This window comes from Phaethon lepturus, unplaced genomic scaffold, assembly GCF_000687285.1.
Source record: "Phaethon lepturus isolate BGI_N335 unplaced genomic scaffold, ASM68728v1 scaffold17817, whole genome shotgun sequence".
NCBI classification, from domain to species: domain Eukaryota; kingdom Metazoa; phylum Chordata; class Aves; order Phaethontiformes; family Phaethontidae; genus Phaethon; species Phaethon lepturus.
In genome coordinates this window covers 44,790-62,929 of record NW_010554229.1, presented here as the reverse complement: position 1 = coordinate 62,929, position 18,140 = coordinate 44,790, and the positions used below count along the sequence as shown (strand labels likewise).

The window sequence follows — 18,140 nt, the reverse complement described above, 5'->3', positions numbered from 1 at the left end:
CCTGTCAATACTGAAGTTGCTGGTTTGGTTTTCTATTATCCACTGATCTGGCGAGAGTTTGCCTAGCAAGGGGTGTGGTATTTTAAGTGGCTAGATAGTAACGCTCTTACTTGTTAGTTACTATTTGTGCTCTAATGGCTTCAGAATTCTTTAGAGACGTTTGTTTGTCCTTCTTCTTTTTGAGGGAGAGGAGGTAATTTGGATGGGTCTAGACCAACAGAATATCATTAATAGTTGGAAATGTATAATTGAAAAGAGGAAAAATCTATTATATAGTGCTTTATTAAATTCTATTTCATTTTTTTAAGGACAAGCAATTATGCTGCTTTGATGCCTTAAAGAAGTTAAAGTCTATAAAGCTTCTGGTAATTTTTAGCAGTGGTGAACTCCAGCTTCATGTTTGTGTTCTTTGCAATATGGGAGAAAAACTGGCAGTACTGCATGCCATTGTAATTAAACTGTTAAACATAGAACCTTGAAGGGAGAAACTTGTCCTACCTGTTTGGGGAGTATCTGTCAGCATATTTAAATGAAATTTTATTTTGCAACTGTATGTTTGTAATTATTAGCACATTCCTAAGCAGCATAACTAGTTTGTGATCAAATGATGGAGGTATCTTCAAATGATGGAGGTATCTTCAAAACATGTAACAAAATTCATTGTGCTGTAAACTGCACCTTTTGTATTTATTTGTGTTATTTTTATTTTTACAGGATTACAAAGCCCTTGACATTTGCTGACTGTGTCGGTGATGAGCTTCCTTTAGGATGGGAAACTGTTTACGATCAACAAATTGGAGTTTATTATATGGACCACATAAATAGTGAGTAGATATATGATGGTTTTGAGTAATCTAAGAAGCTAATGTTAACTGATGGCACTAACTTTGTTTCTGATACCATTTATGCACCTCATACTACAGTGAAAAAAATGTATGCAAGTGACTTCTTGCAGCATCTGTTTTCTCATCTGTCAAATGGGGCCACAATCCTTCTTTCATTTGTAAAGAATTTTTCAATCTATGATTGAGTTATAGTGTATAAAACTATCTTGTTTTGCTTGCAGTTTTGTTGTTGCTTTTTGTCATGTGTCGGTTTAGAAGATTGTCATGCTATACTCTTGTGTTTCCTATTTTTCCAGTCACCCATAGTTCACTCTTCTATATAGAAAAAAAAAATACACTGAGAGAGAAGTGCTGATTTTTAATTGGAAGCACTGTGAAATACAATAATCTCATCCTCTCTTAAGACGTGTATGTTTTATGCCTTAATACAGTACAAAGTGCTATCAAAAAGACAACAGATGTCCCTTCTGGTAACTAAGAGGGAGAGATTTCCAATGTTTTCCCTTTTGGACCATTTTGAGCTTTGTACTTCCACTGTCTGGCATATCTGCCAGTTCTACTTTTAAAAAAATGTCTTATCTTTACAGCTTTGTACTACCGCTGCTGTTACTGTTGTGCTGCTATCATTAAGCTACTTACCGCCAATGAGTGAATGCTTTTAATATTGTGGGAATTGGCAGTTGCTGGAGAGGGAAGAAAAGAAGAAAGTAGTTATATGGGCTATCACAGCAATGGCAAATAATATAACCTGCAAAAACAACCTCAATACTCTCTACTTGAAATCTAGTCAATTAAAAAATAAAAGTGTAGAAATAGTTTTTGGCTTCCTGCCATTGTTGGAATTACTTGTGATTTCACAATTACTTATTTAAAAAAAAAACCCAACAAACAGAATAACAAATGTTCCCATGATATTGTTTGACCCACACAGGCACTTACTTGTCCTGAAATTAACAAAGATCACAAATTAAATAATAAACTTTAAAGAGCTGTTAATGCACTGTTCACAAGGATAGGTAGCTGAGACAATTGAAAGGCAATAAATACAGACTGTTAGGTTTTGCAGTAACTTAGTTTAAAAGTAGTAGTAGCTTAATGATTGATGTTTAAACTGTTGTGGTAACTTTAGTTAATGTTGAAGTTTAATAAAAAGTGATGTTTACATTGGAGTACAGTAATGGAGTACACTTGCACCAAGCTATGTACCTGTGGGTAAATGCACATATTAAAAAAATACAAACAAGGGTATTGGCACCTCTTCCTTTTTTTTCTTAAACTTTGTAAAAGGCTTTAAGAGCCACTATAGTTAACAAGTAGAACACAGACTTCCACTGCAATGCTGTGACTAAAAAAGCTATCAAAGCATCCTACTGATACGCATCTTTGATAGGAATAACAGTTGCCATTGCATGCAAAAGAAGTCACTCCCTTTTGCTTTTCATTCCTTGTTACTAGCTCTTTTACCACAGACATCAAGTTTGAACTTAGAGAGAGGATATTAATCATTACAGGCGTGTCAGATCTGGCTTGCATTTTTTTCTGTGCAAATGAGAGCAAAAACTGTGGAAGAGAGTCTTTGCAGAGGGAAATTAAATTCCCAAATGCTCAAGGGGAAGGCACAGAAAGAAGATTAATGTAAATGGGTCTGGGAAAGTAAAGCTATTCATATTAGGAATTAAATAAAGGTAATATATGAACAGAGGGATAGAAACGTCATAGGACCAGTGCTGAACTGAGTGAAAGGAATCATTCTGCAATTAACAAGGTTGCAAAATTTGTCTCTTTCATGATAACTAATTACTTGCAGCCCACAGATATTATCCTAAATGGTAATTCAGCCATCACAGCAAAATGGGTTTGTCACCCTTAGGCTAATACAGTGCTTGCATATACAAGCAAGATTTATATTCATAGGGAAGACAGAGTTGATGATATAGCTGGATAATCATTATTTTAAAATTATTAGGATGCTCAGTTCAGTTTTAAACTGTGGACAACAAAGGTACCAATCAAGACTATGTGAACCTCCTTTGTAGAAGTGAGAACTGATGAGTAGACAATCATGTGCATCATGGGATGGTGTCAGGCAAGTGGCAGAGATATGGGGTGTAGGAGCTAAGGAAATGTTTTTCTGAAAAGAGTCCTTTACATTGTGTTCTGAACTATGTCTGAAACACTTGAAACAGCAACTTCCACGTGAAAACATTCAGGCTCACTTTTGTGGCTGACCAGGTTAAATGCTTTACACAGCACTGGAGTTCTATGTTAATAGATAAAGCAGTTGGAAGTGCTTCGGTTTCAAGAAGTACTGTGAGAAAATGCAAGGGATAATTTAAAGAGAGTCTTTAAGAAGTTATGCTTACCAGGGACCTCTCATGTTTTGTGCACAGTCTCAAGCTTTTTGCTCTTGCACCTTTTAAAAACAAACAGAAATACATCTTATTTTTCCAAGCCTCTTGCTATGTTTGTTTACTCAGAAAGTAATAAAAAGATTTCTAGGCAATAACTTTCCATTTATATTGAAAAACTCCAGGAACAGAGGAATCTTCTGTGAATCTCCATGGTGCTTCCAACCCTGATCTCCATCTTGTTCTGTAAATTCAGTACTTTGTTGACACCCTTACTAAGCTGCTCCTGGCTCTTGTCCAACTGTTGCTTAAAAACCTTGGTGGCTGCCAGCCGCAGAATTGCTTTCCCTCCTTCTCAGCGTCTTGGGAGCCTTTGAAGTCTCCCTTAACCAGTTGGGCATTCCCCAGTGGGGGAATAGTATATTCTGTGCATTTGTCTGAGGCTGTTCTTGAATTACAGTAGGTTTTGGGTTTTTTTGGGAGGTGTTTCCCCCCCCTCCAAATTGGTTATAAAGAAGGAAGTGAATTTTGTTACACAATGCAGCTTCAGTTTTGTTGTTACATGGCAAACTTGTGTAGAAATCGAGGGCAAAGTGAAGCTTCTGTACTTTATAAAACAGAAGAGAACGCCACTACTGTACTGAAGAAGTTTTCTCTCTCAGAAGAATGCTGCTAGCTTTTGAGAAGGCTTCTGAAATAATTCAGTAAGAGATGCAGTGCCCTCTAGTATAGGACCTCAGAAGCTTAATGTGTGATACAACATAACATTGTCTGCGTCTTGAGATTAGAACTATTAATTTCCTATTCAAAAGGAGACACTTACTAGGATTCAGCTTTTCTGTCTTGTAAATATTAATTAATTTCTGCATAGTTTCCATAGGGAATTAGCAGTTTGGGGAACATTAGATTTTTACAGATTTCAGGAACGCTTATGGACAGATGAGATAGCGTTGCAAATTATCATGCTCTTAGTAAAGGGTGGGCTGCAATGTGAACTCCGTTTTTTTTCTGCTTGCCCTGGATGTGGAGAAGAATTTATGGAGGCTGGAACAAGCCACAGCACGTCCTGTCCTGGGGTTCAGAGGTAGTTTGGGGGCTCTGCAGCCAGAAGGTCCTACTGGGAGTTGAGGGTTCCTGGGATCTGGGGGGAAATTAGAGGCACAATCTTTACACTGTTGCAATGTGAGGAGTTGTGGGGAGAGAAAAGTTACAGCTGTTCAGAGAAAAGGTTATTAGGAACCTAATATACAAATCTGTTAGAAATACTGCTCATAGATGAGCTTTGTGTTTTTGTTTATGTACTTCTGAGGTGGCTTTCAAATGGTAGAGCTGCTAGCATGACCTTGACACCATTAAAATTCTTGATGTGTCCAGCTCAATCTCTTATTTCTTATTTCATCACTGAGACCAATATACTGAATTCTGTACATGGATTTAATACAAAACATAACTGGTTTTCATCTTTCATGAGAAAAAACGACTAGGTGCTTACCTACTGACTGTGCTGCAGGTTCTGCTACTACTTTGAACACTGATGCTGCATCTGCAGCAAGTTCTTACTGGTAGAGCCTCAATCATCACAAATTAACATTCATTTAGACATGAGACTTTACATGGACATCCTCATGTAAAACATATTTGCTAGCTTGAGCATCACCACAAAAAGAAAACAAATGAACCTATATATATATATATTTTTTATTCTAATGCATGTGTCCTCCTCAAATGTCTTTGCAACTGCAGAGACATTGCTGTATGGTAAGAACTTTGAAAATCAGTGTATACGGGAAAGATTTTGAACTGGAAAACTACTTTTTGTCGTTTTTTGTACTTTGATTTGTGTTTGAATACGAACTGTTCTAAACCCTGGAAAGGGAAAGCATGAGTGTGCTGTTTCTTGCGGGGGGAGGGAGGGGGGCAGGGGAGAAGCAATTCAAATGCTTTTATGGCTTTGAGATTAAAATGCTAACTTTATGTTGAATGACTTTAGTCATCTTAATTATGCAGGTATGTAGTCACTGACCTTTCAGGATGTTATACTTGTGAAGTTGTATGTAGTATCTTAAGGTTGTTCCAACCATTTATGGAGTTATGGGTTAAGTATTAAGATACCTTTTGCTCTCCTGTGTGGTTCTGGGTTTTTAGGTACTCCTCAGAATTTTCAAGTTGGCTACAAGGGAAGGTTAGAGCAAAAACACTGTTTTCTTTGGGTTTGCTCTAGTTGGTAAAGAAAAGAATCAAAGTTAAATGCCTTTTATATTTGAAAGTGTTTTTCCTGTTCTTCCACTCTGCATCCTTCCTTCTTTTTGTCGAGACTGGGGTGATTTTGAGCACTGTAGTGTTAGGTGTGCTAGTTGAGAACAGACCTTAAGAAAATAATTTATACTTTGTGGGATAGTGTCTTACAAGTTTTTTTTTTATGCTTTTTCTTCTTAGAGCTCACACAAATTGAGGACCCAAGGGAGCAATGGAGAAGGGAGCAGGAACGCATGCTAAAGGAATATTTAATAGTTGCCCAGGAGGCACTCAATGCCAAGAAAGAGATTTACCAAATAAAACAACAGCGCTTTGAACTAGCCCAAGAAGAATATCAACAATTGCACAAAATGTGTGAGGATGACAGCCGTTCCTATGCCAGCTGTGAGTTTACTAGTTTTTTTCTTGGTTTACCCACCTGCCTCTCACAACATAGGCTGTAAGAAATAGCATGAAGTGTTTCTGTCACCTGGTTCTCCTCCGAATGAAGATCCTGACTGCAGAAGTGAGGCATTATCCTTTGGCTCTGCTATTCGGGGACTTCCATTTCCTGTTAGATCTATTAGAATATGGCTTTTTAATATTAAACAGGGATACATCCCAGCTAGTATCTCTAGCCATCTTGGAGCCAGCCGTACTGATGTTTCGTGCAAGGCAACAAAGACAAGAATGAATGTTGCTGGACCAGCCGCCTACTTGCACTCCTGAAGTCCTAAATTGTTCCACCCTCGACATGGGGGGGAACCATCAGCTTAGGGGAAGCCTTCTGTAGATCCATGGTTGGTTTATCGACTTTTTATAAAGAGTTAAGAGACAAGGCATTGTGGTCAAGCGTACCTCTGACCACGAAGTAGGAAGTGGTGTTTCATTAGTGCACCTCCATTCTTGAATTCCAGCCTCTAAACCTAACGCTGGTGGTGACAGTTGTAGAGCCTTGATTTCCTGACATTTTAATTGTTCAGATGTCTCTGGTAGCTTGGAGTAGATGATAGACTTTTTCTGAAATCTGAAGTTGTTGCACTGCTGTCATGGCTGTTGGCTGGTGCAACAGATGAAGGTGTCTTTGCTGAAGAGTCAAAACAGTCTAGTTTAAAGAAGTGTATCAAATGGGTATACCCTCTGGCCATGTGGAAATGTAGTGGAGTTTCACTGCACTGGTGGATTTTCAGTGGCTGCTGTCTGTACAGCCATTGTTTAAATGCAAGATTTGTTGGTAAATACCAAGTGCTTGATAAGTATGGGAAGCGCTGCTTAGCCCTTTCTGAAAATGTTCAAGAAACCTGTCTGGGGGGGGTTCAAAGCAGGCATCTTGATAGAAGTGTTTAGCTACTGATCCAGTGGTATGTATTGATCCAAGGGAATTCATTTGTATAGCAAAATCCTGAATAAAACATGTTTTCTAGGACTGAGGTGTCCCAGATGGTCTTGACCAAGTGTTCTTTTATGTTGAACAGGGATTATCTCATCTTTTTGATTAGTTGTAAATATATGTATTCTGTGATTTAGTTTGTGACATAACTGAACAGATATGACTAGTCATATTTCTCCCTGTTATGTTGAAGTTTCTTAAGAATTATTAAGAAAGATTTTTTTTTCTCATTAAGAAACAATTTTTAAAAAATAAATTGTTTAAAGAGTGTTTAACTACTGTTTAAAGACTTTGGAATAGGCTAAAAGATAGTGTCTTTTTTTTTTTTAGATTATAAAATCAAAATTTCCATTTATTATAATACTTTTCTAGGAGCTTGTGCTTTTTGTTTTTTGAAAATTTGCAGTAGTTCTGTGGGATGCTTTGTTGAATTACTTCAGATGAATATACAGAAGGAAACTTCTGTTGAAGAAGATAGTATACTAGAAAAATACAACCTGTTTTTCATATTTTTAGAACTCTTGGAAAAACAAGTTGCTTGAAACAGCAACAAAATATGACTGAAAATTACAACACTGGAGGTTATCTGTAGCATGAATGCAAATGCTATGTCAATTGACTTATGTTTCTCAATTTTCTGATAGATTTTCTTTTTTAGGTATGTCTGTGGAATCTAATGAGATACTGTAAAATTGTTTAAATAAAACCTTGCACTTGTTTTGAGGTGAAAAAAACCTAATTTTCTACAGATGTGTTAATATATTTTATATTGATTTAAGGTCATATGCTTCCGTTTTGAGAAAATGGGGAAGGCTGGTTAGTCATATGATATATTTAAACAAAAAAAAAATGCCCCTTGGGGATCAATCATGCTGTCAAGTCAAGATTCCCCACGGCTTCTGTACTTGTTTTTCTTAATTCGACTCTTCCACTCCAGTCTGGGATGCTTGCTTCTCCATTTATTGCACAGAAGTCTTAGGCTTCTAACTGAAGTGCAATTAGACGGCCAGAGTTGGGCTCAATATATTGCGATTATTCCTGCCTTCACCACCACTTGTTTCAGTATGTTGCATTAAAAGAACTAGAACTTCACGAACTGTTTCCCTCCTTTTTGCTTGTGGGTGCTGCTGTTGACTCAGTGTTGTGTGCTCATGAGTGGGAGGTGGTGCGAGCTCAGCCGTTGTGGGTTGGCAGGGAGGTGCCCATGCAGCAGTTTGAATCAGTTGTGATCAGCACTGGTTAAAAAAAAAAAAAAAAAAAAAAAATTCCATAGAAATCCTGGATTTAGAGAATTAGTCCAGGCATGACTACTCATTTTGGCAAGTTTCTGCATGCTTGACGTGACCTTGGTGTTACAGTATTCTTTCGAGAGTCAAAAGGCTCAGTGCAATGCAGACATGGATATGGGTTTCAAAGCAGCAGCCTTCAGCTCTACAAAAGGATGGCAGATTTAACAGCACAACCCCATCCACTCACATACCAGGCATTTTTCAGTGGGCCAGTGCTGCTGTGAATGGCGCGCTCAATAAATCATGGTTGGTCTTGCCCAGCCTATCCTCTAGGACCTTTACTCCATATGTCTAGGCTTTAGCTTGTAATGCCACAGCTTGAAATCATTGCCTGACTCTAGATAAGCTGTGTTAAGAGCTCACTTACCAGACGGTGATCTGTGTATTGGTTCCCTGCACTACTGCTTTTGGAGGCAACTTCTCTCTGTAGCTGACTGAATTTTATTCTGACAATAGTTTCGTTACTTTAGTCCCCATTACATTGCTAATTCAACGTACCTAGGAAGCAGTTAGCAACTGTTGATGTTACACAAATGGCTTGCATCAGTAAATGCCACCATGCTGTCATGGAAGCTAGTTGCTTTTAGGCAATATGTAGTGCTGCTATATACTATTGTTGTTGTTCAGGACAAAAAAAAATTCAGGCAGGCCAAAGGTAATTCTTCAGTTGTACTTCAGCACAAAGGATTATTTTAAAACCTGGCGACTTGTAGCACAAAGAATGAATGCAATGGTCTATTAAATAGTGCCACATCTTAACAAGTGTATTAAAGAAGGAAAAAAAAAAAGTAAAATGCTGTTTTCCATCTGTTTAGCATTCTCTGGATATTCAACTAATACCAAGTATGACCCATATCAGATTAAAGCAGAAATAGCCAGCCGTCGTGACAGAGTGAGTAATCTTTCATTTTGTAAAAATATGAATTAGGCATGGGGGAGGGAGGAGGACTATGTATTTTTCTTTTACCTTAGCATTTATATTGGATGTTGTGTGCATTTTTGGAAATACTGAAAACTGCTTTTCTACTATGACCTATTGTTCTATTAAAATGAGTCTATATTTACTGCATTTCATTGACTTGCAAAGTAATGCTTTTCGCATGTTACAAGCGTAAAGATTTTTGTCACGGATGTCAGAGGCAAAGTCAGGCTTTCAGAAATTGCTTTCTTTGTACAAACTGCCACAAGTAGTAAATACTCTGCAGCCAAATTCTTTCTTGATTAAGTGCAGTTCAAACCCACTGTCTTCATATTTTCCCATTTACCCATTTTCAGTGGGGTTCCATGGGTGTCATTGAACTCTAGGTTTAGCCATTTATTTGGAAATCTGTTCGCAATTCAGTAGACGTGTTGGCCAAATAGAACTTTTTAGCTGATTTGGCCAGAGCTCCTCTATGAGGGGAGGGGAGTTCAAGCATTCTGACAGTGATAGGCAGTTCTCTATATATGTTCCACAAATGGAACATTTTTATTACATATATTTTTTTTAACTAGAATCATGCTTTTAGTACTGTCTTTGCTGAAAGAGGAATACTTGGCCTCTTGAATTTCTCCCACTGCTTTAGCAAAGAGTTATTAAAGTCTGCTTGTTGGTTTCAAGCAAATTGATATACCAGTCATAAACAATTATAAAAAGCAGTTACAATATTAAGCTCTAGAATCTATTTCTAAATTGTATGTTTCTCTTTATTAATGGACAAAATGGGATTTAAGATGCCAGACACTCAGCTCACAAAATAAATAAAAAATACTTCTTTGCAGGATAGTGTTCCATTTTTGTTGCAGTGACCACTTTTCACAAGAGTGCTTCTGAAAATAAATCCCGTTCACCACCCTTCAAAGGCATTTATTCTATCTATATATGTTTACTACATGCTGACTAGTGTTTACTTGTTTTACATACTCTAAATGTCAGCATATTCTAAACAAAATAGGCCTTATTTGTTTAAATAATATTTAAAGAAAATAAAATCTTCACTTATATGACTATTTCTCTCTGTTCCTCCATCTTAAAAAAAAAAAAAAAAAAATCTCCTAAGTGCATAGGATAACCTGTTCAACTGAATGTCTGCATAGGCATTGAGTTGTTTCAGGTAATAGAATAAAATATGCACTGCAGAGTGTTTGTGTACATGATACTAGTGATGCATTTTTTCATTTTACTTTTGGTGACTGTTGAAAGAGTTGGTGAGGGTATAGGAGTGTTTTAGGGGCTGGTGTGATGAGTTTTCAGGAAAGGGCAACAACACATGGAGAAGGGAGGGCCACGCAGGATGGTGAGATTCTGACAGTCCTGGTTTGCATCCCCAGAACTGCTGTGAAGCCCCTCGCTCTTGGAGGAGACCTGACAAAATTAATCTATTGCTGAATATGTGGGAATTTTTTTTTTTTGCTCTTTTTTAGCAATATTTTTGTCATTTATTGACTTACATGTGAAAATCAAGAGCACTTTGGGTAAATTTTAGAAAAGTACCAAGTTTCGTAGCTTGAGAAGAGAGAGCTTTTTGCTTTCACACCTGCCTCTCTTTGGGCTCTCAGTTCAGTTTTATGCCTCACCACCACATACTGAAACACCTCCATTCCCCCCATTTGTCTGTAGTCCCTTGCATCCTTCTGGCCCCTTTGCCCTCAGTTATCTATCAGCTTTGGAGGGCAAGAAGCTATTTCTTTGCACATCATTCTTGGTGCTGATAGCACTCTTGTACGGTCTGTCCAGCCTGCCTAGGTCACTGTTATAAACCCACAAAAATACCGTTTTGGAGTCATTGCTGCTTTGTCACTTTTGATTTATGCTCGCTAGATGGGTCAAGGTAGTTGTTGGGGGGGGACTGAGGAGGCGGGACAATATGAAAATCACTGTTGAAAATTGGGCTGCCATTTCTGGGAACGGGGACAGTTCTGTTGGCAGTGATTTTATTTTCCTAGGTTGAAGAATTAACAGCATTGAATGTTCAGTCTTTTTTTAAGTGGACTAAAGAGTTGAAGACAGTTGAGAGGTGTCTGTCTGCTATAAGGGGAGAAGAAAAATCATGTGGTTTGAAATTTGCTAGCTGTTAGCGTAAGCTATTGGAGACAGAAAACCAATAGATTAGATGAGGAAACTGATACTTTGAAAGTTGAATGTTGTGACTGCTGTTTGATTAGGTCTTAGGATATTTCAGGAAGTCTTTTGTTATTTTAATGCAAATTTTAAGGCAAAAAAATAACTTAGATTATCACTTCCAATTTTTAAAAGTAACTTAAGATTTTGTATTTGAAAAACAATTATTTTTCTTATGAAAGTTACATATTATTGATTTGTATTATTATATCCAGCTTTCTAGGCTAAAACGAGAATTGGCACAGATGAAGCAGGAGCTGCAATATAAGGAAAAAGGAGTGGAAACTCTGCAAGAGTAAGTTAAGAGTTTGTAGGAGGATTTTTTTTTTTTTCTTTATTTGCCTTGGAATGAATTTTTTAGAAAAGCGTTGCCAAAAAAAAAGTTTGAAATCTCTTAACTGCTTTGCTTCAGAGTTTCTGCTATGATAGTGACGCGGGGTGAGAACAGTGTAAAATGACGGAAGAAGGGTTGGACAGAATTGGTTGGAATGGTGATTTCATAGATCCACATGCAAAAACAGCTTTATAGGCCCTGTTCTTTAATTCTTCCTGAAGGTGTTGTCAAGGTGGAATTAGATGTTTTTAAAATACTTTCCAAACATTTTCTGGAGATACCTACCACCTGGAGCACAGCCTGAAGCACCATGCAGTAGAGTAGTTTTCCTGTGAACAGTACGGAGGCTTTATGGCTGGGCACAGTACTTCTCCTGCGGGGGATGCTGTACAGCACAACACTGTTTATTCCTCTTACCTGATGATCAGGCTGCCTCATTCTGCACAGTATAGCTGATTTGTGTGTGTACTGTAAATCTGATGGTCTGAGAGACCTTGGGTTTTGTTGTGCGTGTGCAGAATGAGTACATGTAAATGTGACTCCTTGTCTCCTCCCTTTGAGGAAAGGTTAGCTCGGGGCAATTTGCTACTGCTCCCAGGGCTATCAGGCGGCCTGTGCTCCTTTTTCTTTGTGTTCAGTGGTGTCAAAGGTTGTGATCTGTTGTGGTGACCCTCTCCCTGCCACTCTTCCTGCAGGCCATCAGATGGGAACTGAGTGACTTCCATCTGTGTGCTGCTTATTCACCCACACATGTAGCACATGCATGGGATGCCCAGTGGGGTAGGGAGAGAGGTTGCCAGGCCATGGAAAAGATGGGAGGTAAACACAGGTTGTTGTGACTTCCAGATCTGTTCAACAAGGCCAGGGACTAGACCATGTGTTGAACAGCTCTTGGATTTGCCTTAGACATGTGGCCATGCACTTAGAAATCTTGGCCTGTTTTCCAGCATGCATGTGAACGAACTGCCTAATGTAGGCGCTTCCTGAAAACACTTGGAATGGCTGCAGGTCTAATGCGTTTTGCAGCAAAAGTACAGTATCGGTGGAAATATTTTGAAGCTTTGGATTTACTGCACTGATGCTACAAAGCATGGGCACACACTTTTGCTTCAGGAATTCTGGCAAAGTTCCAGGGATCCTGGAGCAATTAGGTTACTTATTTTCCAACTTTGATTTTGATTGGTGTTACGTTGTTAAAACAATATAAAGGGAGATACTCAGATTTTACATTTAAAGGAGAGGGAGTAGGCCATGCACTTAATATTGGTTTTGGGTTGTTGTTTGGTTGGGGGTTTTTTTTAGGCTTATAAGGTTCTTTTGTTTCATAATGCATTTTAAAAGCTTAAGAGAAGGAAACTTGTTAAACCAAAATCCTTCATTGGCAGGCATAAATATATTTTTGTTGACTACATGAAGCATTTACAGGTAGTTAGGGGAATTGTTAATGTATGATATGAACTGAAGATGGATAAAATTAAGCACTCAGTATATTGAAACGGCAAATATTTTAAGTAACGTTTGTAGTATACTTAATGTTTTAGGATGGTGGCCTAGATATGGAAGCACTAAGAGAACAAAAGGGGTTTTGTCTTAAGATTCTTAATCATATTCCCTTTAAGTGAGTAAGAATTGCCTTTTCTACTTTCTTTATTTGTTTTTCTTCTCCTGGTTATTGGGTTATTTTAAGGGTATAGGTTCAGCTGTTTCATAAAAGGACTAACCACTTGACTAGGATGATGAAAGTATTTGAAGGCCATTTGAAACTCAAGATTGTTTTAATTAATATAATTCATTTAAGATAGTCCAGCAAAGTAGTGCAACTTTTTGAAAAGTAAAGTCTGTGAATGATTAAGAATACAAATGTTAGTCTTGGACTTCAGCCCAAGTGAAGTCGCCCATATTCCAGGATGGGGCTATAGGAGAGACATTCAAGAGAGGAATTATTTTAAAGCATATCTGATTAGTCGGTAGTCACCCTGATCGTCTAGTTGAGAAGTTCAAGCATGACAGCTTGGTGCCTTGGTGCTGCTCATTGCTGTTGCTACAGTCACTCTCTGTCCTGTCGGTGCAGTGGGTGGCACTTGTTGCTTGCTGAAGCAGGGGAGAATGTTTTGCCCATGCGTTATCCAGCATTGCAGTAAATTTCTGTCAGTGTTCATGCCTTGCTGAGCTCTGCTTTCTGCAGTGACTTCTTCACTTGTGAACCAGAGGCTTGTGGGTTTTATGTTTTTAAGTAATTTTTGAATTGCCTTTCTGTTGAGATATGTGGTTTCTTTTTAGAATTTTGCTTCTAGTAGGAAGTGAGCCAATCTGGAGAGTGTTTGTGCTAACAACTGAAGAGAGAAGTTTCTCTAGCCTCCTTGTGTAGTCAGCAGACAGATCAGGCTAAAAGCCTAACTGCGCTCTAGGTTGTCCCTGGCCATGTCTTCCCTAGCCCTTGTATTTGTCAGGAGAGAAGGGTCACTCAAGCCAAGTACCAAAGCGGAAGTATTTTAGTTTTTGCATATCCACAAAGTAAGTGTGTTGCCTAAAAAGAAACTCATTGCTCTTTCTTTAAAACAAAAATACTGATTTCTCCCCCCCTCCCCCCCCTTTTTTTTTTTTGAAGTTTCTTACATTTTGGACATTTCCCCCGTTTGTTAACTTTTCCTAATTTTTGGTCTGCGTAATTTTTCTTCCTTCTTGTGCTAGATCAAATCTTCAAGTAACTGCCAAACTGAGAATGGCATGCATCCTGTCAGCTGTTTTAAAGCCATGTTCTGCGTTTTATTTCAAGTATAAGCCAAGAACAGTATTAGGAGCTGTCACATGTTGGGCTTTACATCTGGCTGACTGTTTGCTTTGAAAGTCTGACCAGAATGGCATTATGAGCAGGTATCAGAACCTGCTACCACCATACAACTCCCTGTGCAACATCTGCTGGGTGTAGGTCTCAGAGAAGAGACAAATTTTATGGCGAGGGTGGTTAGGCTGCTTAGTATTTCCATGATTTTATGTTGCTATCTGATTCACATGCCTTTGTTACATGCACATCTCTTGCATTGACATTTTCCACATACAATGTCTGCCTTGGACTGTGCTTTGTTTTCTGTTCTTTTTAATTTTAGTAGAATGGCTTAGCCATCTTTGAGGAGGATAAAAAAAAAAAAAGCAAACCACAAAACAACTAGAGAAAAGTGGGAGTTTGTGGGGGGAGAGAGGATTGAGGTTTTTTTTTAATAGCTCTACAACTCCAATACAGTCAGAATTTCAGATTTTGTAGTGTGGCAGGTTTTTGTTAGGGCTGTATTTTCTACATCCAAATTTGGCAATGCTGTGACAAGCCTTTGGACATCATAGTCTGCCTTTGCCCACTGGAGACTTTCTAGAGCTCACTGTTTAAAGCCTGCAAAGATCCCACCCGGCGTGACAGTGTTCCTTGGCCTCCACAGGCACCTTTGCCTCGAGGTGTGGCTGATCCTGTCACGGTCCAGAGTTACAAGATTAAAGATGAGCCTTTCCTGGAACAAAGTCCTTTCTCTGAGCTCGTGGCAGGGTCTGAGAACAGGAGCAGTTCCTCCTCCCTGTGTTTTCAGTGACCCTTCTGTTCGTTGTCAGGAATTTTGGAGGAAGAAGGCGTTCAGCAACAAAGGAAATGAAAACGGCCAGTTGGCTGCGGGAGCAGAGTGAATGCTGAGAGAAGTTGGGAGAGACAGGGAATTAGGACTGACTGAACATTTTGTAGTTACAGACTAGTTTAGAGGGTATGAGATTTAAAATATTAAAATCAGATTTTTAACTCAACTACAGACCTATGCTTTGGTGAGAATGGAGGGAATCTTGCATATTTGAAAGGAGGTGGAGGAAAATAAAGGAACATGGAAACTGCCCTATAGGATTGAAACTATTGCAAGTGTATTAATAGTCTGTGTATCCTAGAAGCATCTTTCTCATAAAATGTATACTTTGTTCATAGTTTTGTGTACTAGCTGAATGTTCTTTCTATTAATACAAAGATCTAATTTGTATTTGTATTGTGCTATTTTCCATTAACAAAATAGAAGATTCCTGTTAACTTTGCAGCTTTCAAAACTAGAGCTTCATGAAAAGAGGAAAAAAAATTAACAGACAGTAAATAACAAGTAATTTTGTGAGATGCTTAAGTCAGTTTGGGTTGACAGCAACACTGCTCAGGTATTTCTGGCAGTAGAAATTTTTCTGATTCTTTCCTTAAACAAATATCAATTCATGAGTTAGGCTCCAAAGTGACGTCCAGGAACATGAATATGTGGGTAACTGGACAAAAATCTGGTTGGAATTAAATAATTTCCTTTTCCTGAAATGCCACCTTGGACCTGGCAAACAGTATAATGAGCAGCTGTGTAGGAGGCATTTTCTGGTCTAATATTTGGATGGAATTTATGATCTTAACATTAATGTAACCTTCAGATAAAACCACATTATCTTTTTCATGAAATTTTTAGTGAATTGGATTAGTTGTTTTACCATGGTTTTATCTAATCTTTTCAGGTTTTTAACTAAAAATTAGTGAAGACTCAAGTAAACATCTTAAAAGGAAAGCAAAACCAACCCAACAAAAAAACCCCACTTGACATTAAACCTATCCATGAGACATTTAAGTTCTTTCTGATTCTTGAACCAAAAATCAGAAAGGCTTATATATTTTTTTATGCAACACAGGGAAAATTGTGTTTAAGTAGAAAGCTGAGGTTCAGACTTACTTTGTGTTGTCTCCAAAACCAGGAACTGTCAGAAAAAAACAAAATAGTAGGAACCCTGCATTTTTTTTTCCAAAATACTGTGAGCTGCACAATAAAACCACGGGATTTTCATTCAAGCCTTTTGATTTTTCATTTTAATATTTTAATTCAAAGCCAGTAATCTGCTGAAAGTGAAATTTCACCGATTTTGTTTAACTGGTAGAACATGCTGAGTGAGTGTTGTTGACATTCTTGGCTTAATATAATACCTACCTTGAAACTTTTAGTTATTCTTAGTATTTTAAATAAAGTTTGAGTATACTTGTCATACATGTATAGCATACCCTCTCTTACTACATCTTTTTATAAACTGATGTCTTGTGTAATGATCGATGTATGTTTTATGTTTACTTCTGTTAACCAGAGGCACCTTCTCCTGGAGATGTTCATTCTTAGCGTTGGCTTAGGGACCATTAAACATACCACCTTTTTTCTATATATATACTTTCTATACTAGATTAACAGGAAAATAAAAGTTTTCATATTTTAACAGGAATTTAACACTAATTGCTGTGGGTAGTCTGTTAAAATCCCATAGCCGTTTGTTATAAATCCAAGACCAAATGGTTCTTCTAGTAAGTTCTGCAGAGTCTCTGGTTGTGTTCTTTATCTATAAATTGAAGCAAATTATCAAGATGATACACTGGACTAGGCTGCTGCATCCTCATCTGTTGTCCTTTACTATTGCAAATTGTTGGAAGGAAAGTTGAAAATGCAGACAGGCTCTGTAGAAGTGGATGTCCTACTTCAGGGAGGAGAAAAGATTTTTTCATGTCCAGATGGAAACACGAGTAGTGCTTCAGCCTGATGCAGTGGGTGGTGTTCTCTCTCCTTTCTGAGTTTGCATTTGAAATCTTCTGAGATAGTCCCCTGTGATGTACCTTAGTGCAGAAGATAATATCTTCTAGAAAAGATAGTCAAAGATGCCCAAAATGGCACAAAAACATTTGCAATAAAATCCTACTAATTAGAAATTTCTTCCCAAGAAAATGAAATGCCCTTGTTAGAAATTTTTAAAACAAAATCAGGTTGAAGTCCTGGAAGAAATGTTGCAATGTGTAGTGCTGCATGGAAAATGTGACCACTAGACTGCTAATCTTTTGAGTTATTACAGTGTAGGTTACTTTTAGGTTGATTTTACTTTTGTAGTGTGAAATAGCCCACAGACATTGCCTGTAAGTAAGCTCTGTATTAGGACATTAAAACCAGCCAATATGTTGGTTGTGCAGAACCTGGGTAGGTAATTGCATTGCTTTGTCTCTAGAGTGTACTTGGCACCAAGTGCTGTGTTAATTCCAAGTAAAGTGTCATTTTGTTCCTGGAAATAAAGTGGTACATGAATAAACAAGAGGTCTTAAAACATCCATGTGCTTTCTAATTACGTGAAAATTCCTGAATTTGTCTTAATGTTTTCAACAGGATTGATCGTAAGATGTCAAGTGCTCATACAAATTATAGACTGGATGAAGCACAGGCTATAATGAGTGAGCTTCGAACCATAAAGAAAGCTATATGCACAGGTGAAAAAGAAAGGCAGGACCTTATGCAGGTAAAAAATATGCTACGGAACAAATAGCTGCTAAAAAGTAATAACCTACCTCTATTTTCTTGTTTGTGATTGCATTGTCGTTACCAAATTTAAATAAAGAAGTGGGGTGGCCTAAACTGATTTTTCTGTTTGATAATTGCCAATAGGAGGCAATTCAAAAGGTAAGTAGTTACTGTCTATACTGTGAACGTGAGATTTCATATGCATTTCATATTTTTGTCATAGAGAATGTACTATCTTTACATTTAGATCAGTGTCTTTATTGAATATAGCTTTCTGTTGCTGCTGAC

The 18,140-nt window shown here is 37.8% G+C and overlaps 1 protein-coding gene across 2 annotated transcripts in view; it reads left to right on the top strand.

The window, feature by feature from the left end:
* Positions 1 to 716: 716 nt before the first annotated feature.
* The window catches only part of WWC3 (WWC family member 3), a 61,886-nt gene continuing 44,462 nt past the window's right edge, over positions 717 to 18,140 (top strand). For both annotated transcript variants that reach the window (XM_010291791.1, XM_010291790.1), the window contains exons 1-5: positions 717 to 824; positions 5,630 to 5,833; positions 8,923 to 8,999; positions 11,423 to 11,502; positions 17,721 to 17,850. In XM_010291791.1, coding sequence (XP_010290093.1) covers positions 809 to 824; positions 5,630 to 5,833; positions 8,923 to 8,999; positions 11,423 to 11,502; positions 17,721 to 17,850 — 507 coding nt within the window. In that variant the 5' untranslated portion in view covers positions 717 to 808. The remainder of the gene's footprint in view (positions 825 to 5,629; positions 5,834 to 8,922; positions 9,000 to 11,422; positions 11,503 to 17,720; positions 17,851 to 18,140) is intronic.